This window comes from Podarcis gaigeae (genome assembly GCF_964106915.1).
Source record: "Podarcis gaigeae genome assembly, chromosome: 2".
NCBI classification, from domain to species: domain Eukaryota; kingdom Metazoa; phylum Chordata; class Lepidosauria; order Squamata; family Lacertidae; genus Podarcis; species Podarcis gaigeae.
The window spans coordinates 12,913,633-12,940,124 of record NC_139679.1 but is presented as its reverse complement, the minus strand read 5'-3'; the positions used below and the strand labels follow the sequence as shown (position 1 = coordinate 12,940,124).

The window sequence follows — 26,492 nt, the reverse complement described above, 5'->3', positions numbered from 1 at the left end:
GGGGAGCAGCAACTGTTTGCTGCTTTGGCCATCCATGAAATTTGAAGATCTGTCTGGAAAACATACTGTATTTTTCGCTCCATAAGGCGCACCTAGATTTGGGAGGAGGAAAACAAGAAAAAATTATTCTGAATCCCAGAAGCCAGAACAGCAAGAGGGATCTGGCTTCTGGGATAACTGCGCACAGCCTCTCCTGGGCGCATCGCTGAAGGGGTGCTGCACAGTTCTCCCTCTCTGCATAGGGCCTCTCCTTCGCAGGAGCGGCGTGTGCAAAGAGAGGGAGAGCTACACAGCGCCCCTTCAGTGAAGCGGGAGAAGGAACAGAACGGGCTCCGTTCCTCCTCCCGCTTCGCAGCTCTACCTCTCTGCGAAGTGCCATTCGCTCCATAAGGCGCACTCACATTTCTCCTTACTTTTCTGGAGGAAAAAAGTGCATCTTATGGAGCGAAAAATACGGTAAGTTTCTCAGGGAAGCTAGTTCAGACAGACCACGGAGAACTTGGTGCAAAATGACACTCGCCACCACAACTTGATTGCAAAAAGTCTTTACTATGTTTTATCAAAAGAGAACAAGCAAACACCTGAAACCATGGGTGCATGTTTGTAAAAAAGAGCCCACTCCCCTTTACTTGGGTCCCTTTTTTTTGCATGTATTTTTTGCATCCGCCTGTCCTAGCTTAAAGGTTCGGCATCTCTTTTTGAGATACAAATATGCAACTTTGCCTGTTCTTGACGCCGTGTCACCCGCCTCCCCCTTCCTGCAGCTACTTCCTCAGATAAGGTTGAGCTAGAGTTGCAAAAAAAAAGAAGAAAGTTCCCTTTTTGATTGCTTTTATAACCAGAACATTGCTTTGAATGAGAAGTAAAGCTTTTACGGGAATAATGCCACCCTGTTAAGACATTCACTCAGCCTGGCTTCCATTTCTCAGGGACCCCGCAAGTTGTAGTTCAGAAGGCCAAGCGACAGGAATCCTCTTAAAGGCTCTGAGGAGATGGAGCCTAAAACCGAAAGAAACTCCAAACTGGGGTTCCTCAGAGGATGTTTCGCTCTTATTTCCTGGTAGCTAGAGAAAGTCTTTAACGTGGCTGGCAGGGAGAACACAAAACAGCGAACGTAGTAGCCCTTTGCCGTAGTAGCCCTTTGCCTCCTTTAAATAGCCACTGTAGAAAATATCGAGACAAAAAGTATAAAAGCATCAACTTTTTTTTTTAAGTACTGGAGGAGGAATCCGGCCTCTAGAGGTGACGAGACAGGCAGGATGTGGCCGGTGGAAGAGGCCTCCTCTGAGATTAAAGAGAGAGATCAGCAGCTCAAAAGAAAAACCACAATTGCACAGAACCCCGGGGTGGGGTGGGAAGAGGGATTCCCATACGCTGCTGCCAGATTTTCGATATTAGAAAAGCCACTGCAGTACGTGACAAGTTATTTGCTGCCACAGATGGTTGGGGGCCTACTAGGGCCTACCTAATTTAATTTCCAATTGTCCAACACTGACAGATATGACAGGGATGTGGAGACTTAATGCTGAAAGACCCCGGGCCCAAGTTCTTCCCTTGTTCAAGGTCTGCCACCAAACACCACATACTGCAGCTTTTTTAAAAGCCCCTCCCCACCAAAAGCCATTTTTATCCCAGGTCTGGGCTCTCCTCTAACTCTACCTTTTATATATACCTCAAATGCTACTTCATGCCCTAGGGTCAACATGCTGTTTCTGCTAATACATCTTCCAGGTCCTAAATCAAAGCCCACAGTCTGCAGGTCACCCTGAACTCTCAATAAGTTGTTGTGTCGTCTCCCCCCCACCTTTAATCCTTGGCTGGTTGGGAGCTGGAAGGAACACTCCATTTCCCAGTTCTTCCCTCCCCCCTTCCAGGAATCACGGGTTTTCTCAAATTTGTGCCTCCTGCTGTTCTTGGACTCCAGTTCCCATTATCCGTAGCTAGCAGGACGATGGGATTTGTAGTCCCCAAAAGAACTAGAGACCCAAGTTTGGGAAACCTGACCTAACCCTTTCAATATAGCAAGGAACAAACTGAGTAGCATTCACAGATTCGGTTGACCCTGCTCCGTGGAAGAATCTAACTCTTAAAAAAAATATCCCACAATCCTTCCACGGAACAAAGAATACCAGATCACTCGTGCTTCTTTGGCTTGGCAATTTGTCGCGTTTCCTTCCGAGCTAATCCCCCCCCCCCATTGCTTCTCTCCTCGAGGTTTGTGACCAGATCTGTCCGACGATCTGGATCCCGAGAAGCACAGCCTAACACCTGCTGGCGCTCGGGATCTTATCGGAAGCCTCGAATCCACCGAGAACCAACCCGGTGGGCTGCTTGAATCCACTCTGCTGGCCGAATAAATAAATAAATAAATTAGCCAACTTTATAAAAGCTGAGACTGCCGGCCACCCCTCCCCACACAAAAAATGCCCTTGTGCGCTACTATCTCCTTTTACAACTGGCTTTCTTCTTCCTCCAGGGAACGGTTCAGCCCAGGGATGAATTTGAGCAGTCTCTTACGGAAGCTCCCCGGTTTGCTCTTCCGGGGCCTTGGGGCGGCTGCGGAGTTCTTTTGGTCGCATGATTTGTCCCAGAACCGTGCAACTCCATTGCTGCTGTGACTGCTGCTTGTGCATTTGACGCTGGCGCTGCGGGTGAGCGTTGGGCGCGGGGGCTGGGCGGCTGCGGGGACAATGTCCAGGGAGTCGGCAGAATCAAAGAAGCAGGTCTGGTACACAGAATCCTCGCTCTCGTCTGTGGCGGTGCTGACGCAGCCCACGCTGCTGTAGGTGCTCCCCGATCCTGGCAACAGCACCCCAAAAGGGGCAGCAGGGCCTCCGGCCAGCCTAGTTCCGTACAGGCAGGAACGCACAGATTCCAGGGTGTCATAGATGCTGGGGTCTTTAACCACGATCCCTAGCAGGGAAGAAGGGTTCCAGTTAATAATAATAATAATAATAATTTATTATTTATACCCCGTCCATCTGGCTGGGTTTCCCCAGCCACTCTGGGCGGCTTCCAACAGAATATTAAAATACAATAATCCTTCAAACATTAAAAGCTTCCCTAAACAGGGCTGCCTTTAGATGTCTTCTAAAAGTCAGATAGTTGTTTATTTCCTTGACATCTGATGGGAGGGCATTCCACAGGGTGGGTGTCACTACCGAGAAGGCCCTCTGCCTGGTTCCCTGTAACTTGGCTTCTTGCAGCGAGGGAACTACCAGAAGGCCCTCAGCACTGCACCTCAGTGTCTGGGTAGAACAATGGGGTTGGAGATGCTCCTTCAAGTATACTGGGCCAAGGCCGTTTAGGGCTTTAAAGGTCAGCACCAACACTTTGAATTGTGCTTGGAAATGGACTGGGAGCCAATGTAGGTCTTTCAGGACCAGTGTTATGTGGTCTCGGCAGCCGCTCCCAGTCAGCAGTCTAGCTGCCGCATTCTGGATTAGTTGTAGTTTCTGGGTCACCTTTAAAGGTAGCCCCTCATAGAGCGCGTTGCAGTAGTCCAAGCAAGAGATAACTAGAGCATGCACTACTCTGGCGAGAGAGTCTATGGGCAGATAGGGTCTTGGTCTGCGTACCAGATGGAGCTGGTAAACAGCTGCCGTGGACATAGAATTAACCTGTGCCTCCACGGACAGCTGTGAGTCCAAAATGACTCCCAGGCTGCGCACCTGGTCCTTCAGGGGCACAGTTACCCCATTCAGGACCAGAGAGTTCTCCACACCTGCCCACTTCCTGTCCCCCAAGAACAGTACTTCTGCCTTGTCAGGATTCAAGCTCAATCTGTTAGCCACCATCCATCCTCCAACCGCCTCCAGACACAGTTAAGGCAGATTCACAGAGTTGGAAGGGACTATGGCAATGCAGGAGTCTCAGCTGAAGCATCCATGACAGATGTGCATCACAGTCAAAGAACTTTTTCAAAGCCCAGTACATTCAAAAGCCTCTAACGAGAGCATGGGAAGAAAGTACCGTATTTTTCGCTCTATAGGACGCACTTTTTCCCCTCCCAAAATTAAGGCGAAATGTGTGTGCGTCCTATGGAGCGAATGCAGGCTCCTTGGCTTCAGCGATAGCAACGCGAAGCCTCTGAAGCGCAAAGGGAGCACTCCCTCCGCACTCCGGAGGCTTCACGTTGCTTTTGCTGGAGCCTGGAGGGCGAGAGGGGCCGGTGCGCACTCAAAACAGCCATTTCTCCTCCTTGCAGATGTGAAATGGGTTAGCTCAGGGTTTCCCAATCTTGGGTCTCCAGCTGCTTTTGGACTACTGTTCCCATCATCCCTGACCACTGGCCCTGCTAGCTAGGGATGATGGGAGTTGTAGTCCAAAAACAGCTGGAGACCCAAGATTGGCAAACTTTGGTTTAGATCAGCCTTGACCTTTCAGGTCAAGGCACCTTTCAGGTCCTGTTGGGACTCCCCTCAGCTGCAGCCAGCATCACCAACGGTTCAGGGTGATGGGTTGTAGCACAATATCTGGAGGGTACCAGAACAGGGACGACTGGCCCAGGAGACCTGTAAATGTATCTCTGTCACTCACCACGGACCAAGCGCTGCTCCTGCACCATCAGCGACCGATACTCCCCCCATTTTTCATAGAGCGTTTGCTGCAATGGAGAGAGAGGCCAGCATTCATTTGTGTTTCAAATTCTGTTCGATTAATCTTTCTAAAAGTGGTTCTCCGGGTCTGATTCTTGCACATTTAATTTGCAGGTATACATAGGCTATAGAGCTTGACCCCCACTTTGAGGACGAGGAAGGCATGGCTGGATCCATCTATCCAACCAACCACAAAGGCCCAGCAACCCATTTTTTGAGAAGACACTGGAAAATACAAATTCGCAGCCGGGTACCATGCTGGCCCTGCATTGTATGTAAGAGGTCCAGCTTGCTGCTGTTAAAAGGAAAAGCCATCAAGGTGCCTCTCAGTACCAAACTACAGCTCCTTGCTATGTTAGGCCTGGGTGATATATCGCCCGGGACCCGTAATGAGGGACAGACCACGATGGTGGTTTCTTTAGGCAGTATATCGCTAGTAAAACACCAGCGTTGCTAGTTCCCTCCAGCATGCTGAGGGAGAAAGAAGCTAGACTCGCATGGGTAGGCAAACTAAGGCCCGGGGGCTGGATCCGGCCCAAAATGCCTTCTAAATCTGACCTGCGGACGGGCCGGGAATCAGCGTGTTTTTACGTGAGTAGAACGTGTGCTTTTGTTTAAAATGCATCTCTGGGTTATTTGTGGGGCATAGGAATTCGTTCATGGCCCCCCACAAGGTCTGAGGGACCGGCCCCCTGCTGAAAAAGTTTGCTGACCCCTGAGCTAGAGGGACACAGGAGCTGCAGCGGTTTTGCCAGCGCTATACTGAGTGAAACCGCCATCGCAGTCTGCCCCTCATACCAGTGCAGAGGGAGAAACAAGACACAATCCTCCTTCAACTGCTTGGCTGCCCTTGCCTCAGCCGAGCTGTTTTATGGAGCCTCCGTCCTGCCAGCGGCGGGATGGGGGCTCCGTTAAACAGCTCCTGCTTGGGGGGCTCCCTTAGACTTAATCTGCTGGGGACAGCGGTAGCCAAACACACAGAGCCTGGGTCACGCTCCATGCGTTTGACTGCCCTTGCCCAAGCAGGCACGCTGCCTCTTTCCTCGTGGGGTGGTCGTTCATCCTGGAGGAAAGACGCAGCCCACCCTCAGTTGCTTTCACCCAGAGGGTGGGCTCTGTCTTTCCTCCTGGGGTGAACGACAGGAGGAAAAGATGTAGCCCACCTTGCCAGGTGACCGCAGCCAACCCCTTACTAGGAAACCAGAATGTGAGCCAACAAGGGAACAGTTTTCCTGTCGCCTTAAAAGAGACTAAGATGAGTACAGTGGTACCTCTGGTTACGAACTTAATTCGTTCTGGAGGTCCGTTCTTAACCTGAGGTACGACTTTAGCTAATGGGGCCTCCCGCTGCCGCTGTTCTCATCCTGAGGTAAAGTTCTTAACCCGAGGTACTACTTCCGGGTTAGCGGAGTCTGTAACCTGAAGCCTTTGTAAACCAAGGTACCACTGTACTACGTTTTTCTAAAAACTTGCAAACTTTATCCTAGTCAAACCATTAAGCTGCATGCACTCCCTGTATTTTCACTATTTTGTTTTGTATTGTGTTGTACAAGCCAGGTGTTTGCATTGATTGACTTATTTCAATAAAAACAAGCTCATCTCCAGTTCTGACACTTCTTCGTTTGTTTTGCTGTGTGTTCTTCACGGAAATGTCATGTGATGGCCTGGGAATCTTGATTCAGAGGCTGAACCTGAGGAATCCCAGCCTGCACAGGAGTCCCTGCCTCCAGAACCAGCTGAGCTGGGGCTGGGGCTTGAGCCTGAAGGGTCCTCACCTGTGCCGGATCCTCAGGTGCAGGCACCAGCTGAGTCTGCTCTGGCTCCTGAGGGGGTAGAGACCCAATGCCTGCAGGTGCTCCACTCTCGGCCCCGTCAGGGGAAGGTGAGGTTGCCTCTGGGTCCGGTAACCCTCCAGCCTCTCCTGAGCTGCAGAGGCTCAGGGCAGAGAGGCAGAGGGAACTAAGTTCCCGCAGGAGGAGTGCTCGCCTCCAGGCCAGGAGAGGCGAGTCACCTGTGGACCGGGGCCGCCCTATGCCTCGGGGCAGATAAAAGCCAGCCAGCCCAGTCCCAGGTTGCGGGAGCAACATTGTTGGTAACCTGTTCCTGCCTGCACCCTGTCCTGCTCTTCTGCCAGAGTTCCTGACCTCACCCGACTCCCTGCGGTGGACCCAGCTTCAGCCTTGACGGACAGCCTCCATACCGCACCCTCGACCTCGGATTGGACTCGGACCACGCCGCACGGTAACCCCCCGGGACCAGCACACGTCACTCACCTTGAGGTACTGCAAACGGGCTTCCAGCTCTGCCCTGCGAATGGAAGTGCCGTACAAGGTCTCTAACCTGGCCAGGACAAGAATCTGATTAGTGGCGGCTGGTTAGGGACAGTTTCTCCACCCCTGTGGATCAAGCAATGCCTTCTGGGTCGGCTGGCCCTTCCCCCCAAATAATCTCCCACACACTCACCTGAGCACGTTCCCAGACGCTTTGATGATCTCCACAATCTCACGGTGTCGGATCCCCTCCACATTGAGCCCGTTCACGCCTGTGATCGTATCCCCTGCGTTAACAAAAAGCCAGAGAGGCCGCTGTCATTTCCAAAGTCTGCAAATGGAAGGACAAGAGACCCCTGGCTCCCTTTGGCATTAGAGGATCTGGGCTGGGCTGTACGTGCTAACTGCTAGCACTTTTTGCAAAGCTAAGCAGGGTCTGGTCTGGTTACAAACTGGATGGGGGACCACGTGTTGAGATTCCTGCATTGCAGGGGGATGGACGACCCATGGGAGTCTATTGGAACTCTGTGATTATAAATCCCATCAGCTGTAGCCTGCATGGCCAACAATCAAAGATGATGGGAGCTGTAGTCCAATAGCATCTAGCGATCACCCCGTTGGTTACTGCAGTGCTAGTGCACCAAGGCAGGAAACTCGGTGATGTAAACAAAAGCTTGTGACCTGTAGAAGTTATGCAAATGGGCACCATTGCTTCTCTTGCTTAATTTGTTCTGCTCTACTAAGTCATGGGCCAAGGAGCACTGTTAAAGAGAAGAGACGCCTAAGCCAAGACAATGGGGGAGATGCTGCAATTTCTGCAGCTTCAGATTTCACCAGGCACTGCCCACATACCATGTTTTTCTGTGTATAAGATGCCCCCTACTTTTGGGGAGTAAAAATTTAGAAAATGGGAAATGCCCAGAGTTGCCGAGATATTTTTTTAGGGGGGATCGCGGAAAACCGCTCACCCGCCTGACCTACGCTGCCACTCACATGCGTCTTCGCAAACGTCACCAATCCACCGTCACCTCGCCCGCCCAGATGCTGCACCGACAGCCAATCAAGCCCAGCCCTTGCCGTAGCCACCAATAACACACCCAATCGCTGCGGAGTCCCAGAAGCAACATATAACATGTCCCCCAGATGCACTATCCGTGTATAAGACAAGCCCCAAATTTTAATATGATAGTTTAAAAAAACCTCGTCTTTAACACGGAAAAAATACGGTACTTTCACGCATCATGCTGCCATCTTCAGGGCTACAGAAATGCCACCTTCTTAAAATAAAATAATAATCGGAGGACAGATTCCTGATTTGGTAGCTGCTCCCCTTGCTCGGTCCCTGCTCCTGCCAACCTAGCAGTTTGAAAACACACTAATGCAAGTAGATAAATAGGTACCGCTCCAGCGGGAAGGTAAAAGGCATTTTCGTGCACTGCTCTGGTTCGCCAGAAGCGGCATGGTCATGCTGGCCACATGCACGCTGGCTGTACGCCGGCTCCCTTGGCCAATAAAGCGAGATGAGCACCGCAACCCCAGAGTCAGTCACGACTGGACCTAATGGTCAGGGGTCCCCTTTACCTTTAATCTATCGCATTCAGCAGCACTTTTGTGGAAGGTCGTACACACACAGAACCCTGGATCTATGTATGTGCCCTTTGAAAATCATCTGCAGTGCAGAGAGAAGGGTAAAAGACACCCTCAGAGTTAACGGGAAGGAAGGAGAGGGAACAATGCTAGCACAGCTCAGCCCTGCGCTTACCACTCCACCTGCTGCCAACGTGACCCTGCGAACACAACATCAGCTCTCCAGGGAGCAGAGCAGCTGGGCTCATTATAGAGGGGAAAGTCACATGTGTTGCCCTTGGCTGTGCCTCCCTCTTCAGCCTGCTCTCTTATGGGGCTGCCGACGGCTTTGAACCTGCCCCTGCAAGTAGCGAATCAGCGCGCCTTCGACAGAAATGCAGAGCGTGGGGAGAAAAGGCAAATCACAAGGGCCCTCCAGAACCTGAAACCAGGCACAGCCCTTGACCCACCAGCCAGCGTTCCCCAAAACTTGGGTCTCCCAGCTGTTTTTGGACTACAACTCCCATCATCCCTAGCTAGCAAGAGCAGTGCTCAGGGATGATGAGAACTGTGGTCCAAAAACAGCTGGAGACCCAAGTTTGGGAAACCCTGCATTAGGACTTCTGCAGCGTATCTAGAACTGCCAAAACTTCTGAAATTTGGGGGAGGTGGAAAAACATGCCCCACCCCACATAAAGGAGCTATGGAATATGCATTGAGATTTCTAGTGGACGCCAGGTTTTAGCCTTCTACTTATTTCTCAAGAAGCTACCTAGAGCAGGGGTCAGCAATCATTTTCAGCAGGGGGCGGGTCCACCGTCCCTCAGACCATGTGGGGGGGTCGGACTATATTTTGGAAAAAAAATATGAACAAATTCCTATGCCCCACAAATAACCCAGAGATGCATTTTAAGCAAAAGGACTTATTCTTCTTCTTCTTCTTCTACTACTACTACTGCTACTACTAATTTATTATTTATACCCCGCCCATCTGGCTGAGTTTCCCTAGCCACTCTGGGCGGCTCCCAATCAAGTGTTAAAAACAGTACAGCATTAAATATTAAAAACTTCCTTGATTCATGTAAAAACACACTGATTCCTGGACCGTCCGCGGGCCAGATTGAGAAGGCGATTGGGCTGCATCCGGCCCCCGGGCCTTAGGTTGCCTACCCCTGACCTAGACACATTGACTTTTGATCAATCACCACACAGATAAGAGTTTTGATCAGTATTTGCTTAGTTTCTCCAGCCCGCCAGGTTTGAAAGCAAGCAAGTGAGTTTTTACAAGGGTGAAAACTCACAAGTAGTCCATTAGGTTCAAGACGCTAAAGCGTGACATCTCTTACCTGGTTTCAAGCCAGCTACCTGGGCCGGGCTATCATCATGCACACGGCATACGAAGGTGAACATCTCCACCCGTTTTGTGTTCTGGTGGTGGAGCCCGTAGGTCTGAAAGGAGCAGAGGAAACAAGAGTTGGTTGGTTTTTAAAATGAGGTCAGACCGCAGTCACCCAAATAATGTGCAAGTTCCACCGTAGCTTAACAGTTTGAGAAGCAATAGGGATTATACTTCTCTAAAACGTATGCTTTTTCATTGTCGTATATTGAAACATTTTTGGCAGAGGGTAACTGAAACCATCAACTGTATGGAAGAACCTTACATTTACAGAGCAAAATATCCTCTTGAATTATATACCCAGCACATGGAACCTTACAAAAGGACAATACGAATGGACTCTCCATGCCGTTACCAGAGCAAAAACACCCATGCTGATGAATTGGGAAAATAAAAATACGGCTCCCTTCTATGATTGGATTGAAGACTTAAACAAATTTGCAAGATATGAACAACTTGCATATAAACGCAGACTTGCCATGGACAAATTCAATGATATTTAGAATCCATTTTTACAAATACTGTAATAGGTTAAGAACTGGTGAAGTACAACCACCTTGCAAAATATAGTTTTTGGTTCCCCCCTCACCCCTTTGTTTCCCCTCCTGTACGGGTTCTGTTTCTCTTTTTATGTTTTTCTTTTTGGTTTGTGTCTCACCATGTTTAATGCACATATAGTTATGTATTTTTGAAATTTCAATAAAGATGTTACACACAAACACAAAGTTCCACTGTAGTTTGAGAGCTATCTGGCAAGGTCGATAAATACAAACAAAGAACTGCTGCCTCCTAGCAGCGCCAGGATATACGAACACACTGCAAACAATAAGACAAAACCTCCCCTTGCCAGCGTTAGAAACTCAGATATATAAGCTAGGCACTAAATGTTTTCTTGAACCAACATTGCAGTCACAAAAAAGGAATGCCCAGTTGCCATTCTAGGGACACGGGTGTCGCTGTGGGTTAAACCACAGAGCCTAGGGCTTGCCTATCAGAAAGTCGGTGGTTTGAATCCCCGTGACGGGGTGAGCTCCTGTTGCTCGGTCCGAGCTCCTGCCAACCTAGCAGTTCGAAAGCAAGTCAAAGGGCAAGTAGATAAATAGGTATAGCTCCGGCAGGAAGGTAAACAGCGTTTCCGTGCGCTGCTCTGGTTCGCCAGAAGCGGCTTAGTCATGCTGGCCACATGACCCAGAAGCTGTACACCGGCTCCCTTGGCCAGTAAAGGGAGATGAGCGCCGTAACCCCAGGATCGGTTACAACTGGACCTAATGGTCAGGGGTCCCTTTACCTTTACCTTAGTTGCCATTTGGGTGCCAGACAGCTAGAAAGTTGTATTTCCCCACCCCCTCAAGAACCTTTATCGAACTAAGAGAACTGAAAGTTGTATTTTTCAATTACCCTTTTGGTTTCTTAAATCTGTTCTGATTGTGCAAATAAAAAAATCAGAATTCTACAGGATGTGTTGTTAGTGTGTGTAAACGGTCCAGATCCAAGGATCCTCATCAGGCATGCACCTCCAGATGTTGGAGACATCAGGTGCCATCCCGGCTCCCGGGCATCTTCACATGGTTGCAAGTGACCAATAGCCTAGCACCTGGTGAATTTTGAACGCTGCACCCACCCCTCCCCAAAATTGGCACTACTACCGTATTCCGGCTTCCCCCACCCCAGCCCCATGGCTAAAAACAAAGCCATGCGCAGCCTCTCCCGGCCGGAGAGATTGCCCGTGGCTAAAGAGGAAGCCAAGACAGCCCTAGGTGTGCCCTATGGTCCGGTGCGCCCTATGGAGCGAAAAATACGGTATTTCCCAAGTAGGAAGAGATGGATTTTGGAAATTGAGAGCATGATGAAATGCCTGGGTAGTCCGATTCAAAGACCCCCCCCAAACCAAATTACTGAGTTTAAAGATGGAAATTGCCCTTTTGCTACTTGAGATTCAACAGCGTAAAAAACTTCAGATCCAGAAATATCTTTTTTTTTTTAAAAAAAAATGGTACTCAAAGCTCATGGGTTGCAACTCACAATACACCTGAACCCTTGCTGAATTCTGGACTCACTGGGTTAAGAGCCAGAATGGAAGGGATTCCCTCTGAACTCACCTGAATCTCAAAGCCAAAGGCCTGAGTCTCTTCCTTCTCCAGTGTGATCACCTTCCTGGAATGAACAAGAGGAAAGGGGTCAGTTGCTGAGATTTCCCAGGGGACGCCAAGAGACCATCTTTTCCATAGCTGTGTGCGATTTGTCTTCATTTGCCTGGCTGCATGTGCTGAGCACACTTCCTCCCCAAACAACACCCCCCCACCACCACCACCATGGCTAAGTTACAGAAGCTTCCTTTGCTTGCCGGCTCACCAATTGCTCTCCAAAGAGACTCTTTCGAAAGCCTTCAAAACAGGGGCCAGTGGGAGGGAGGGGGAAAACAAAACAAAAAAGCCAATACACTACACAGCATGGTTTACCAAACTAGGGTCTCCAGCGGTTTCTAGACTACAAATCCCATCATCCTTGACCTCTGATTCTGCTGGCTAGGGATGATAGGAGTTGTAGTCCAACAACAGCTGGAGACCCAAGTTTGGGAAATCCTAATCTATGGTCAAGCAGCTGGTCCAAGTTTTTGCCTTGCACTAGAACATCTTCTAATGCCTTGCACTCCCTCCCTCCCCCCAGTTTTAAGCCGACAAAACAAACAGGAGGGGAGTGGGCTTCTGTATAATCCAGCTTTGACAAATGCAGGCAGGGGCTCAGAGTGGGCAGAGTTGACTGTGGGTGGGTGTAGACACAGGAATCAAAACAGAAACCTAAGTACAATAAGGGCAGGTGAACCAAACAGTAATGGCAAATTGGGATACCTACTGAACAGAGGGACACAGGTGGAGCTGTGGTTTAAACCACAGAGTCTAGGACTTGCCGATCAGAAGGTCAGCAGTTCCAATCCCTGTAACAGGGTGAGCTCCCGTTGCTCAGTCCCTGCTCCTGCCAACCTAGCAGTTGGAAAGCACGTCAGAGTGCAAGTAGATAAATAGGTACCGCTCCGGCGGGAAGGTAAACGGCGTTTCCGTGTGCTGCTCTGGTTCGCCAGAAGCGGCTTAGTCCTGCTGGCCACATGACCCGGAAGCTGTACGCCGGCTCCCTTGGCCAGTAAAGCGAGATGAGCGCCGCAACCCCAGAGTCGTTCACAACTGGAGCTAATGGTCAGGGATCCCTTTACCTTTACCTTTAAACAGGTAAGCTAGGGGTGGAGAATGTGTGGCTCTCCAGAGTTTGCTGAACTGCTTACTGAGTCTTAATTCCATGCAACTAATAGAAAAATGGTGCTGTATGAGTTTTTGCAGGAGCCACACTTCTGAGTCCCCAGCAGGATTGTTAGTTCCCAAAGCCGTTCTGATTTCTTGTGCCCATCTAGGAGTTTCTCATTTGGAAAAGGAGATATTTACTATTTGGTTATGATTTAAAAAACAAAAAGTAACTTGACATTTCAAATCATGGGTATTTTTGGCTTACAGAGGTTTAATACAAGAGTAGAGTAACAGGAGAATACAGTCGTACCTTGGTTGACAAACGCCTTGCGAGTCGAACGTTTTGGCTCCCGAACGCCGCAAACCCGGAAGTGAGTGTTCCGGTTTGCGAACGTTCTTTGGAACCTGAACATCCCATGTGGGTTCTGATCGGCTGCAGGAAGCTTCTGCAACCAATCGGAAGCCACACCTTGGTTTTCGACCATTTTCGGAAGTCGAATGGACTCCTGGAACGGATTGCGTTTGTGAACCGTGGTACAACTGAAGATCTATTAACAGAATACGTTCCGAGCGAGAGTCACTGGCGATATTTATTAAACTGCACGAATAAAGATTTTAAAAGATGTCAAAGTTGTGCAATCCTTTTCAAGGTCCAGCAGAAAAGTTGCCAAATACAATACAATCCTAATTAAATAATAACATTTGGGCTGACTTCCCATTGGTGAGCCAAATTGAGAAAATTATTCACATTTATGTTGTAAACTGCCCTGTGATGTTCGGATGAAGGGGCTAGGACGCTTTTGCAAGTGATACCAAGAAGCAGCGTTTCCCAATCGTGGGTCTTCAGCTGTTTTCGGACTACAACTCCCATCATCCCTAGCTAGTAAGACCAGTGGTCAGGGATGATGGGAACGGTAGTCCAAAAACAGCTGGAGACCCAAGTTTGGAAAACGCTGCCAAGAAGGGTATTTGACTTCCATGATCTGTGGATCAAGTGATAGGGGTTGACAATTACCAGACGTCCTCAACTTGAAAACAATTTTAGCTGCGGCTTAAAGGGAAGGAAGATGGAGCCTTTGGGCTGCTCTTGGATTCCTGAACCATGTGCAGACGCAGAAAGGCAGCCTATTTGTTGCACGCACTCGTTTCACACAACGTGCCGCCTCGTCGACTTGCCCTGAAGCATCTTCCTTGCTCAGGTGTGCAACAGACAAAAGAGTCTTCTTCCTCCTGACAAGATGGTTTAACGAGACGGATTCAGCCTATTCCAAGGCAGCTGGACCCAGTCAGCTTACACCTGATTACTCAAATTTTCTTTCCCCCTCATTAACAAATTAAATCAGCACCCAACCAGCTCCAGAAATAAACACACTGGAAGGTATTTCTTTACACTTCTGCATGTGCTTGAGCAAGTTACCTTCTGTGAACCAACATTCTCCCGTTTGTGTGAAAGCTGCTGTTCCATCCAAAGGCGTAGAAAGCCCAGGTGGTACCCAGTGCAGAAATTTTTTTGTCACCCCCCCCTCCACATCGACAGCTCGGGGTAGGCTTTGGAGTCGTGGGCGGGCGCCGAATGTCCCCCCCCTCAGCGATGACACCTGGGGTGATCAGCCCCCCTTCCTACGCCTCTGCGCCCCCACAACTCCCAAGTACCCTGAGCCGTTGGGGGAAGGGGGGGAAGCTATGCCGCTTTGCTGGGGTGCTGGCAAAGCTGTACATCTCGTCCTCTCGGGAGCCACGGCTCCCGTCCGTCCCCCTTCCATAGATGTCAACCTTCCCTTTTTTTTACAGGAAATTCCCTTATTCCAGCACCGTTTCCTGCTGCTATCCCGGATTGTTAGATATCCCGTAGACTGTCCCTGGGACAGATGAGGCTGCTGATCCCTTTTTTCCGAGGCTTTTGTTGTTTAGTCGTTTAGTCGTGTCCGACTCTTTGTGACCCCATGGACCAGAGCACGCCAGGCACTCTTGTCTTCCACTGCCTCCTGCAGTTCGGTCAAACTCATGCTGGTAGCTTCAAGAACACTGTCCAACCATCTCATCCTCTGTCGTCCCCTTCTCCTTGTGCCCTCCATCTTTCCCAACATCAGGGTCTTTTCCAGGGAGTCTTCTCTTCTCATGAGGTGGCCAAAGTCTTGGAGCCTCAGCTTCAGGATCTGTCCTTCCAGTGAGCACTCAGGGCTGATTTCCTTCAGAATGGATAGGTTTGATCTTCTTGCGGTCCACGGGACTCTCAAGAGTCTCCTCCAGCCCCATAATTCAAAAGCATCAATTCTTCGGTGATTGGCCTTCTTTATGGTCCAGCTCTCACTTCCATACATCACTACTGGGAAAACCATAGCTTTAACTATACGGACCTTTGTTGGCAAGGTGGTGTCTCTGCTTTTTAAGATGCTGTCTACGTTTGTCATTGCTTTTCTCCCGAGAAGGAGTCTTTTAATTTCGTGGCTGCTGTCACCATCTGCTGATCCCTTAATTTCAAATCTGAAAGTTGACAGCTATGCCCCCTTCCTGGCTCGCCGTAAGCGGCTCCTGCCGGTAGTGGAGGGATCCCTCTGCCGTCCATATGGAGCTAGTGGCAAACCGCTACACACAGCGCATATGCGCGACACAGTGCATGCGTTGTACATAGTGGGATGCCACCTGAGCACCGTTTGGACAGTGGCAGGATCCTCCGCTCACAGCTGCAGCCGCGGCGGCGCGATGCCTGCTTGCACCGCTGCACCTTGGGGTGGCGGGGCAAGCACCCCGCGGGGTGCATTCTTGTCACCCCCCCCCCCCAGACATTGCACCCGGGGCACACTGTGGCCCTCCCGCCCCTCCCTCGCAATCCCACTGGTTCCACGAGAACTTAAAGGTGACACAAAAGCATTTTGAAAATGGCAAGTGAATAAATTTTGTTAAAGAGGGGCAGGGGCAGCACTCTGTCAGTTTCATATCCTGACCTCTACACTTTAAAAGTAAAGGTAAAGGCACCCTTGACCATTAGGTCCAGTCGTGGCCGACTCTGGGGTTGCGGCGCTCATCTCGCTTTATTGGCCAAGGGAGCCAGCGTACAGCTTCTGGGTCATGTGGCCAGCAGGACTAAGCCGCTTCTGGCGAACCAGAACTTTCAAAGTAGCCTTCCACAAACTTGTGTCCCCCAAAAAATGTGTCCGGCTACAACCCCGTCAGCATCATCAGGCAAAATGACCGATGGTCACAGATGATGGGACTCGGGGAAGTCCGCTTTAAGGTACGATTGCAAAGGGGTTTAGGTAGCGATTACACTTGCCACATGCCAATACAGCCTCCACCAGCCCCCAAACTTGAACAGGAAGTGGTGCTTTTGTTGATGTGTAACATTCCTAATTAACTTCTGAGCCTTCCGCCCTGAGGCAACAAAACTCAGCTAAATCGTTAACAGAAAAGGAGGCCTTCCAAACCACGCTCTTATCCCAAGAGGCGTCTCATGAACAGATTGCCAAACCGAGCTAGATCAGACTATGCACCCCAGACCACAAAGCACCACACACAAAAGGATTCTTACACTGTAATTCTCATCGGGAACCAAGCCAGCCAGAAGACAACTAAACCAGTGTTTCCCAAACTTGGGTTTCCAGTTGTTTTTCAACTACAACTCCCATGATCCTTTGCTAGCAAGACAAGTGGTCAGGGATGATGGGAATTGTAGTCCAAGAGCAGCTGGAGACCCAAATTTGGTAAACACTTAACTAAATCAAAGAAAGGGGATACTGAGTGGGGTTTTGTGGTGTGGGTGGGTGTGTGTCTCCTTCCAAGTGGTTACTTTTGGTGTGCCCAACCCTACATTTTTTGAACTGGGATCAAGCTACAGCGCTCCAAGCTCTGTTTCGGAAAGAGGGTAATATCACCAACAAAGGTAAGCTTTCTGCTTAGATTTCACTATCCTGGTGCCCTCCAGATGTTCTGGACTCCAACTCCCATGAGTCCCAGCCGGCATGGACTATAATCAGGAATAATGGAAGCTGTAGTTCACAACTTCTGGTCAGCCCCATCCAAAATCTGCTCCAGGACAGCTAAGAACAAACGATTTTGTGGGGTGCGTGAATTGAAGACTGGCCTGGGTCATAGACTGTGTAGCAAAGACTGGGCACAAATCATCACTAAGAGCTGAAAATCCTTTTGAGAAGGGGGCTTCTTCCCAAGGACTAAACTGTCAAAGTGGGCCTGCCAATCAATGCAGCTCTGAAGCCTGCCTTCCAAATGGGAACCTACAGCAGCAGTTAGTAAAACTGTATTTGTTTACATTTTAGAGAATTGGGGAGGGGGGAGCGGGAATGGAAGGACCTAAAGCAGGCACCCACAAATTTGCCCCTCCAGATGTTTTGGGACTACAACTCCCATGATCCCTAGCTAACAGGACCAGTGGCCAGGGATGGTGGGAATTGTAGTCCCAAAACATCTGGAGGGCTGAGTTTGGGGATGCCTGACCTAGAGGGACCCACAAAACCTTTGGGCATCACATTAGGGGATGCACAGGAGCTGTTGTTGGTTTTTTTAAAAAGGAGTTATTTCATTTTTTTTAAATTACAAATGGAGGGGGTGGATCTTGGGAGCCACAAAAACTTTTGACGGAAGGTGGGGCGGGGGGTGGGGGACACAGGTCGGCCACCCTGCACTACAGTAACACAGCCACTAGCAGTTTGGACTGCATTCAGGATCTTCGAACCACAGGATTTTAGAGCTGGAAGGGACCACGGCGGTCATCTAGTCCATCCCCTGCACCGATCTTTTTACCCAAAAGCGGGGCACGAACCCACAACCCTGAGATCAAGAGTCTCCTGCTCTACCAACTGAGCTCTTGGGGAGTTTGCAGGGGTCAGCAAACTTTTTCAGCAGGGGGCTGGTCCACTGTCCCTCACACCTTGTATATTTTGTATATTTATATTTTTTTTGGGGGGGGGGGGAATGAATAAATTCCTATGTCCTACAAATAACCCAGAGATGCATTTTAAATAAACGCACACATTCTACTCATGTAAAAACACCAGGCAGGCCCCACAATAACCCAGAGATGCAAATAACCCAGAGGGACCTACATTGGTCCCCAGTACGTTTCCAAGCACAATTCAAGGTGTTGGTGCTGACCTTAAAGCCCTAAACGACCTCGGTCCAGTATATCTGAAGGAGCGTCTCCACCCCCATAATTCTATCCGGACACTGAGGTCCAGCGCTGAGGGCCTTCTGGCGGTTCCCTCACTGTGAGAAGGCAAGTTACAGGGAACCAGGCAGAGGGCCTTCTCGGTAGTGGCGCCCCCCCTGTGGAACGCCCTCCCACCAGATGTCAAAGAGAACAACAACTACCAAACTTTTAGAAGACATCTGAAGGCAGCCCTGTTTAGGGAAGCTTTTAAAGTTTGATGCATTACTGTATTGTAATATTTTGTTGGAAGCTGCCCAGAGTGGCCGGGGAAGCCCAGCCAGATGGGTGGGGTATAAATTATTATTATTATTATTATTATTATTATTATTATTATTATTATTAATAAAAGGACACATTCTACTCATGTAAAAACATGCTGATTCCCAGACCACCTGTGGTCCGGATTTAGAAGGCGATTGGGCTGGATCCGGCCCCCAGGCCTTAGTTTGCCTACCCATTGTTCAGATGAAGCAGGAGTCTGTTAAAAATGATGACACAGGAGTCTACTTATTATGAGTAGTTTATCTTGGGACTGAGAGGGATGGACAGAGAACGGAATTCCACCCAGAGCCCTAAGCTCAGAGCAACCCCAGGCGCCCGCAGAGGACCTCAGAGGACCAGGCGCCCGCAGATTAAAGCAGATGTCACTCTCAAGGCTACCTTGCAGGGAAAGCCATATGCCTTGCCTATGTTTTGGGAATTAACCCCTGTTCCTGTCAAGCGCACCCCAGGGGTGGGGAGAATGTCAAAGACTCCCCAGATGATCCGCCTCCTTTTAGAAATCAGTCAAGCCATTGTCGCTATTGTGAAAGAGCAGCTCATTCAGAGGGAGAGATGAAGCCCTGTCATTAAAGCCCCTTCCCGAAGGCCATTCACACCCCCAGAGACCATCCGCTGAGCTGGGAATACCCTAGAGGGTGGCAGCACGTGTGGCAGCAGCTGTGATCCGGGATTAAGGAGCCACAGCGGAAAAAATGAACCAGAGAGCGCAGGGAGGCAGGGAAGGGAGAAGACGATGTCTGGACACATCATTGTGATCGGATGTGCTTTCTGTTGAGTCCACGGGGTAATCACAAATACCACAAAGCTACATGCTTAGTCTGACTTAAGAGATACACACACACACAGAGATAAGAGTAAGCAGAAAGCCAGCAAACAGAATTTGCTGATTCCGCTTAAATTCTTCTAGAGGAAAGGAACAAAGGAACCTACCTGTGCTGCTCGGGTGACTGGCTGAGAGATCGCCATTTGAATCCGGAGCCCTGAGGAAGAAGAGATGGCAAGAGGAAAACAAAGACCGCAATTAGTCAAGGCATGCCTCAAAGTATGTTCTCTCTCTCTCTCTCTCTCTCTCTCTCTCTCTCTCTCTCTCTCTCACACACACACACACACACACACACAAACACAAAAGCTACAACACCCAAGATTGGATAAGGTAGAGAGCTGGACCAGGAGAACTATTTCACGGTTTCAAAGCCAGGGAAAAGCCACAGAGGAACAGGTGCTGAATGACATCTGTTTGCACATGATCACGATTTTATTATTTTTACTCTGCCCGTCTGACTGGGCTGCCCCAGCCACTCTGGGCAGCTTCCAGCATATAAACAAGAAACATAATAAAACATCAAACACTAAAAACTCCCCTAGTTGCCAGATCTAGTCGCCACCCCTTTCTATGGCTTTGTAGCACAGTACATAACCTTGTACAGTGGTACCTCAGGTTAAGTACTTAATTCATTCCGGAGGTCCTTTCTTAACCCGAAACTGTTCTTAACCTGAAGCACCACTTTAGCTAATGGGGCCTCCTGCTGCTGCTGCGCCGCTGGAGCACGATTTCTGTTCTCTTCCTGAAGCAAAGTTCTTAACCTGAAGCACTATTTCTGGGTTAGCAGAGTCTGTAACCTGAAGTGTATGTAACCTGAAGCGTATGTAACCTGAGGTACCACTGTAAAAAGGAATCTGCCCACTCCAGGTGGTGTTGGACTACAACTCCCATCAGCCCCGATCATTAGCCACGCTGGCTGGGACGGATGGGAGTTGGTGTCCATCAAAACATGAGCCTATTGCTAGAGCTTTAGCATATTTAAGGGGGCTTTTCTTGGAACAGCCCTGCTTCAAATGTTTCAGATACTTGGCCCGGGACTTCAACTGCAAACAGAGGGTCTTAACACCCACCACCAATCCCGGTGTTCAAGCATGCAAGCTCCAAGTCACGTCCTGAACATTGCAGGCTTTTAAAGCCAAATGGCTCGATGCCATGGGGGGAAATGAGAAGTCCTTGAGAGAGAAAGCCTGTTTTATGCAAAAAGCCCCATTATTTGGAAAAATGAAATCAATTGTCTGTCCCATCCCAAACAGACCCTCTCATTGTTGGGTGTTTGAGCAGAGCGGCCCACCCAGTGCATGCTGGGAGCCGGGGAGAGGGCCAAAGAAGCACATCTATTTGCATAAATAGATCCCACTACCCACTCAGAGGTGGGCGGCAGATCCACATTCCGGTTCCCATTGAGCATTCGGAACGTAAGACTTCTTGGCAAAGCCACCCGGCAGCAGTTGGACGGAGCGACAATGTGCCATCTCTTGTGAAGTTTTCCAAGTTGCGCGAGCATGCAAACATATGCGTCTTTGGGGCGTTTCCCCCCCAGCTGAACTCCACATCGTTGCTGGGAGCAGCCAAGAGGCAGAGGCAGCAGGTTTCTATTAAAGAGCCACACATGCAAAGGGGATCGTGCTTGAAAGTAAATATCTGCTCTCGCATGGGATGCAAACATTTCCGCACACCAGCCAGAGCCTGCGTGTAAGCACAAAATGTCTCTCTCTCTAAGCCGCTGTTTTACACCAGACTAAAATGACCTCCTGCCAACTTAGCAGTTCAAAAGCACCTCAAAGTGCAAGTAGATAAATACCGTATTTTCCGCTCTATAAGACGCACCAGACTACAAGACGCACTTAGTTTTTGGAGGAGGAAAATAAGAAAAAAAATATTCTCAGAAGCCAGAACAGCAAGAGGGATCGCTGCGCAGTGAAAGCAGCAATCCCTCTTGCTGTTCTGGCTTCTGGGATACCTGCGCAGCCTGCATTCGCTCCATAAGACGCACACACATTCCCCATTACTTTTTAGGAGGGAAAAAGTAAGTCTTATACAGTAGAGCAAAAAATATGGTAGGTACTGCTCCGGCGGGAAGGTAAACGATGTTTCCGTGCGCTGCTCTGGTTCGCCAGAAGCTGCTTAGTCATGCTGGCCACATGACCCAGAAACTGTACGCCGGCTCCCTCGGCCAATAAAGCGAGATGAGCGCCACAACCCCAGAGTCGGTCACGACTGGACCTAATGGTCAGGGGTCCCTTTACCTTTAAAATGACCTCAAGGCTTAGATCACAGCCTGTTGGCTCAAAGATCCTCACAATAGTTTTGCAAGCCTATCCAATGTGAGCTCGTTGGAGCTGCTTCAGGTTTTGGGAAGAGCGTTCCGCTGTTTCGCAGCAGAGATGAGGATTTAGCTCTCTGTTCTGGAAAAGGTCTAGGCCCACTTATTGGGCAGGAAAAAGCTGCTTCGAGTTTGGATACAAGTGACTCGCCCATTAATGAAGTGGGATAACTGAAGGACTCAAATCAAAGGAGGCAGAGCGCCAGAACTGGACACTTATAGCCTAAGTCAGGGGTCTATAAACTTTTCCAGCAGGGGGCCGGGTCCACTGTCCCTCAGACCTTGTGGGGGGCCGGACTATATTTTTAAAGAAAGAAAGAAAGAAAGATAAAGATTGAATTCCTATCTCCCACAAAGAACCCAGAGATGCATTTTGAATAAAAGGACACATTCTACTCATGTAAAAACACGCTGATTCCTGGACCACCCGCGGGCCAGATTTAGAAGGCAATTGGGCCTTCCCATGGCCTAACCACCAAGTTATGTACACTTAAACCCATTTATTCTGATGGGCATCAACACGCCTAACTGCGGTGCTGGATTGAGGCCTGTAGTTGCAGAAGATGAATTCCCAAGGTATTCTGGAATCCACTTGCAGAAGCAGATTGCCAGGGAAGGAGAAATCCCAGTTGCCTGGTGCTCTAAGGAACCTACACACCCAAAGCTCACACTCCTGGGATCGTTTTAGAGAAGGGGTGGGGATCTTAAGGCTGAGGGGTGGGGGCCAATGTGGCCCACTGCAATTCTCTATCTGGCCCTCCGGATTTTTTCTCCCTGGCCTTGCTCTTGAGTGCTCCTTACTTGCCTGGATGAAGAGGTGTTGCACGCACATAAGGTGGAACTAGTTTTTTTGCATATTTCTCCAGTGAGGGGGTCTTTTTTTTAAAAAAATAATATTTATTAAAGTTTCAAAAAATTACAAAAATAAAGAAAAAGAAAAACAGAAAATACAAAATACAGAAAAAGTAAAAACAATTAAAAAGAAATCCATCTTTCCATGTCTTGTCTTTCATTTACTTGTTTCCTTGACCTCCTCACACCTCCCTATTTTGTATTCTAGTTCTTTTTTCCCCCCGAATCTATTGACTTTATTAGACAAATTTTTAAAATGCACACATACCAAAGGAGTAAAAATACATGAAGAAAGAAAAGAAAAGAAAAAAAAGAAAAAAGAAAAAAGAGAAGAAACAACAAGAATAGAAAAAACCACTATACACTTACAGGCAGTGGACCTCCGTCCAACTCAGTTTAGGGTTATATAATCTTATACAGTTTCTGCAGTTATTCTGATAATCATTCTAAACATCGTAGGTATTAGTTACCATCTGCTGATAGATTATTAATTCCCAAATTAATCTCAATATAACTTAGAAATTTAGTCCATTCACTTTTTAGTTTTGCAGTATTATGATGCCTGATTCTTTGAGTTGATCTCGCTAATTCTATATATTGAAACAGTCTCTCTTGCCAATCTCTAATCGAAGGTATGTCGGGGGATTTCCACTTTTGCGCTATTAAAATCCTCACCGCCACCGTGGCATATTGAAAAAAGGTTTGATCTACATTCTTTATTTCCTCGCCAATCATACCTAGAAGAAACGCCTCAGGTATCTTAGGAAAGTTATACTTCAAAATTTTTTTCAACTCCTCATAGATTTGTCCCCAGAATCTCTTCACCACATCGCATGTCCACCATACATGGAAGAAGGTCCCCACCTTATCTCTACATCTCCAACAGATAATATCAACATTCCTGTACATCTTCCCCAGCTTAGCCGGGGTCAGGTACCAGCGATACATCATTTTTTCTAAATTTTCTCGGAGAGTTGCGCATGCCGTAAACTTCATACCCTTCTTCCAAAGTATTTGCCATTTATTATATTCCACCTTGTACCCAAGATCTTTATCCCACTTAATCATCACTCCTTTCACCTCTTCCTCTTTGGTGCCCCATTCCAGTAATTGTTTATACATTTTAGAAAGAATTTTATTATTGCTTTCTAGAATTTCCACCTGGTATCTCGATTTTTTTTCGCTCATCCCTGATTTTTTATGTTCACCCCACAGTGCGTTAATTTGGTGGAAGTGTAACCATTCCTTGATTTTATCCTTCATCTCATCATATGGCCTAACCTTCTATCCCTCTTCTGTTTTAACTAGGAGATCCTCATACGTCCACCTTTCACCTGTCATGTTCAGTTTTTTAATTTTAACAATATCAACCGGGGAGAGCCACCAGGGTGTACCTTTTTCAATCAGGTTTTTATTTCTATTCCAGACTTCAAGTAACGGGCCTCTAATAATATGATTGGAAAAGCCCCTATGGACCTTCTCTTTCTCCTGCCACAAGTAGGCATGCCAGCCAAACCTAATGTCGAAGCCCTCTAAATCTAATAAGTCTGTATTCTTTAGAGTGGCCCAGTCCTTTATCCAACATAGGCAAGCTGCCTCATAGTAAAGCTTAATGTTCGGGACTGCGAAGCCACCTCTCTCCCTAAAATCCGTAAGATGTTTAAACTTGACTCTGGCCCTTTTCCCTTGCCATATAAATTTGGCAAGAATTTTTTGCCAGTTCTTAAAGCATAATGTACCTTTGATTACTGGAATATTCTGAAATAAAAATAGCAGTCTCGGGAGGATACACATCTTAATCGCGGCTATCCTTCCTGTCCAAGATAATTTCAGCCTATGCCAGGTGTCCAAGTCTTTCTTAATTTCTTGCCATACCTTATTATAATTGTCTTCCACAAGATTTATATTTTTCGGGGATAGCCAAATTCCCAAATATTTTACCTTATTCACTACCTTGATTCCAATCTTTTGTTCCAGCTCAATTTTTGCATGTTCATCCAAATTCTTTATTAAAATTTTAGTTTTTTTTCTGTTTAGTTTAAATCCTGACAGTTTGCCAAAATCCTCCAAAAGTTCTACTACATTCCTGGCACTGTCCACTGGGTTCTCTAGAGATAAGACCAGGTCATCGGCATACGCTTTTAGCTTGTACTCTTTTTCCCCAATTCTTATCTCCCTTATATTTGATGTTTCCCTTATTTTATTTGCAACTACCTCCAAAACCATAATAAATAACAGGGGGGACAATGGGCACCCCTGTCTTGTGCCTTTCCTAATCATAAAGGATTTGGACAAATTATTGTTAAAAATCAACCTAGCCCGTTGCCCTGAATATATTGCTTTGATGCCTTCCATATAAGGACCTTCTATTCCAGCCATTTTCATGCATTGTAGTAAAAATTCCCAAGAAACGTTATCGAAGGCCTTCTCGGCATCAATAAATATCAAGGCTGCTGGGATGTCTGTCCTCATATCCAAATATTCAATAATGTTTAATATGTGACGGACGTTGTCTTTCTGTTGCCTGTTAGGGAGGAACCCCGCTTGATCTTTATGAATATATTTTTTTAGGTGCTTCTTAAGTCTATTTGCCACAATATCTGCAAAGATCTTATAATCACTGTTAAGCAGTGAAACTGGCCTATAATTCCTTATATCTGTTTTTTCCTTTTCCGTTTTTGGTATTAAAGTAATATATGCCTCCTTCCAGGAATCAGGGATCCTCCCTCCTTGCAAAATGTTATTAATGACGTCCGTAAGCACCGGCGCTAGGTATTCTCCTAGCGTTTTATAATACCTCGAGGACAAACCGTCCGGCCCAGGAGCCTTTCCGGGCTTCGTCCTTTTAATAGCTTCTTTAACCTCATCTAGTGTGATATTCTTATTCAGTTGTGCACCATCCTCTTCCGCTAGATATTTCCCTCCACATTGGTCCAGGTATCTACCTATTTCCATACTATCTTCTTCTCCTTTTTCATACAACTTCTCAAAGAATTGGATAAACCTTTTTTCTATTTCATCTGGATCTTCTGTCGTGTTATCCTCCGTTGTGAGTTTATTAATCACATTTTGTTTGCTTCTTTTTCTTAGCTGCCACGCAAGTAACTTTCCCATTTTATTTGCCGACTCAAAATATTTCTGCCTCATAAATTTAATTCTCCATTCTACCTCCTGATTTAATAAGGCTGAGTATTGTGACTGCAACACTTTAGAGGTTTGATTAATCTCTTCATCTCCCGGGTTTATCGCCAATTTCCTCTCACATTCTCTTAACTGTATGAGAATGTCCTCTTTCTTTTGTTCCCTTAATTTCCTTCTATGGCTATTTTGTTGTATTAAAAGACCCCTTAGGACCGCCTTCCCAGCGTCCCATATTGTATCTATAGGTGTGTCTCTGTTCAGGTTTAAATCAAAATAATTTTTTTAAGTACTTTTAGCCCTTTCCGTCACCTCTTCGATTTCAAATAAGTGTTCATTCATCCTCCACCTATACTGTCCCTTTATTGTATTTTTTATTTCCAGAATTAAGGGGCAGTGATCGGAGAGGGTCCTGGGTTGAATTTCACATCTCGTTACGCTCATCGATAATACCCTTGACACCCAGATTTTGTATTCTAGTTCAATTGATTATTTCAGCAAATCCTTTCCATTCTTGTTTTTATCTTACTAATTTATCTTAATATATTGTAACTTTACATTCTGACCTGTTGACAATCCATTATTCCTTAACCCTATATAGCATCACTGCAAAAACCACATTACTTCATTCCAACATCCTTTTAGCACTCCTTAATTTTACAGTGTTTCTGTAGATAGTCTTTAAATTTCTTCCAATCTTCTTCTACCGACTCTTCTCCCTGGTCTCGGATTCTGCCAGTCATTTCTGCCAGTTCCATGTAGTCCATCACCTTCATCTGCCATTCTTCCCGGGTGGGTAAATCTTGTGTCTTCCAATACTTTGTGATGAGTATTCTTGCTGCTG

General features: G+C 47.6%; 1 protein-coding gene across 2 annotated transcripts in view; it reads right to left on the bottom strand.

Annotated features, from left to right (window-relative positions):
• Positions 1 to 529: 529 nt before the first annotated feature.
• TAMALIN (trafficking regulator and scaffold protein tamalin) overlaps positions 530 to 26,492 on the bottom strand; it is a 48,672-nt gene continuing 22,709 nt past the window's right edge. For both annotated transcript variants that reach the window (XM_083729023.1, XM_083729022.1), the window contains exons 2-8: positions 19,443 to 19,492; positions 11,930 to 11,984; positions 9,781 to 9,883; positions 7,062 to 7,155; positions 6,872 to 6,938; positions 4,540 to 4,606; positions 530 to 2,913 (exon numbers count right to left, since the gene is read on the bottom strand). In XM_083729023.1, the coding sequence (XP_083585149.1) occupies positions 2,450 to 2,913; positions 4,540 to 4,606; positions 6,872 to 6,938; positions 7,062 to 7,155; positions 9,781 to 9,883; positions 11,930 to 11,984; positions 19,443 to 19,492 (900 nt within the window). In that variant the 3' untranslated portion in view covers positions 530 to 2,449. The remainder of the gene's footprint in view (positions 2,914 to 4,539; positions 4,607 to 6,871; positions 6,939 to 7,061; positions 7,156 to 9,780; positions 9,884 to 11,929; positions 11,985 to 19,442; positions 19,493 to 26,492) is intronic.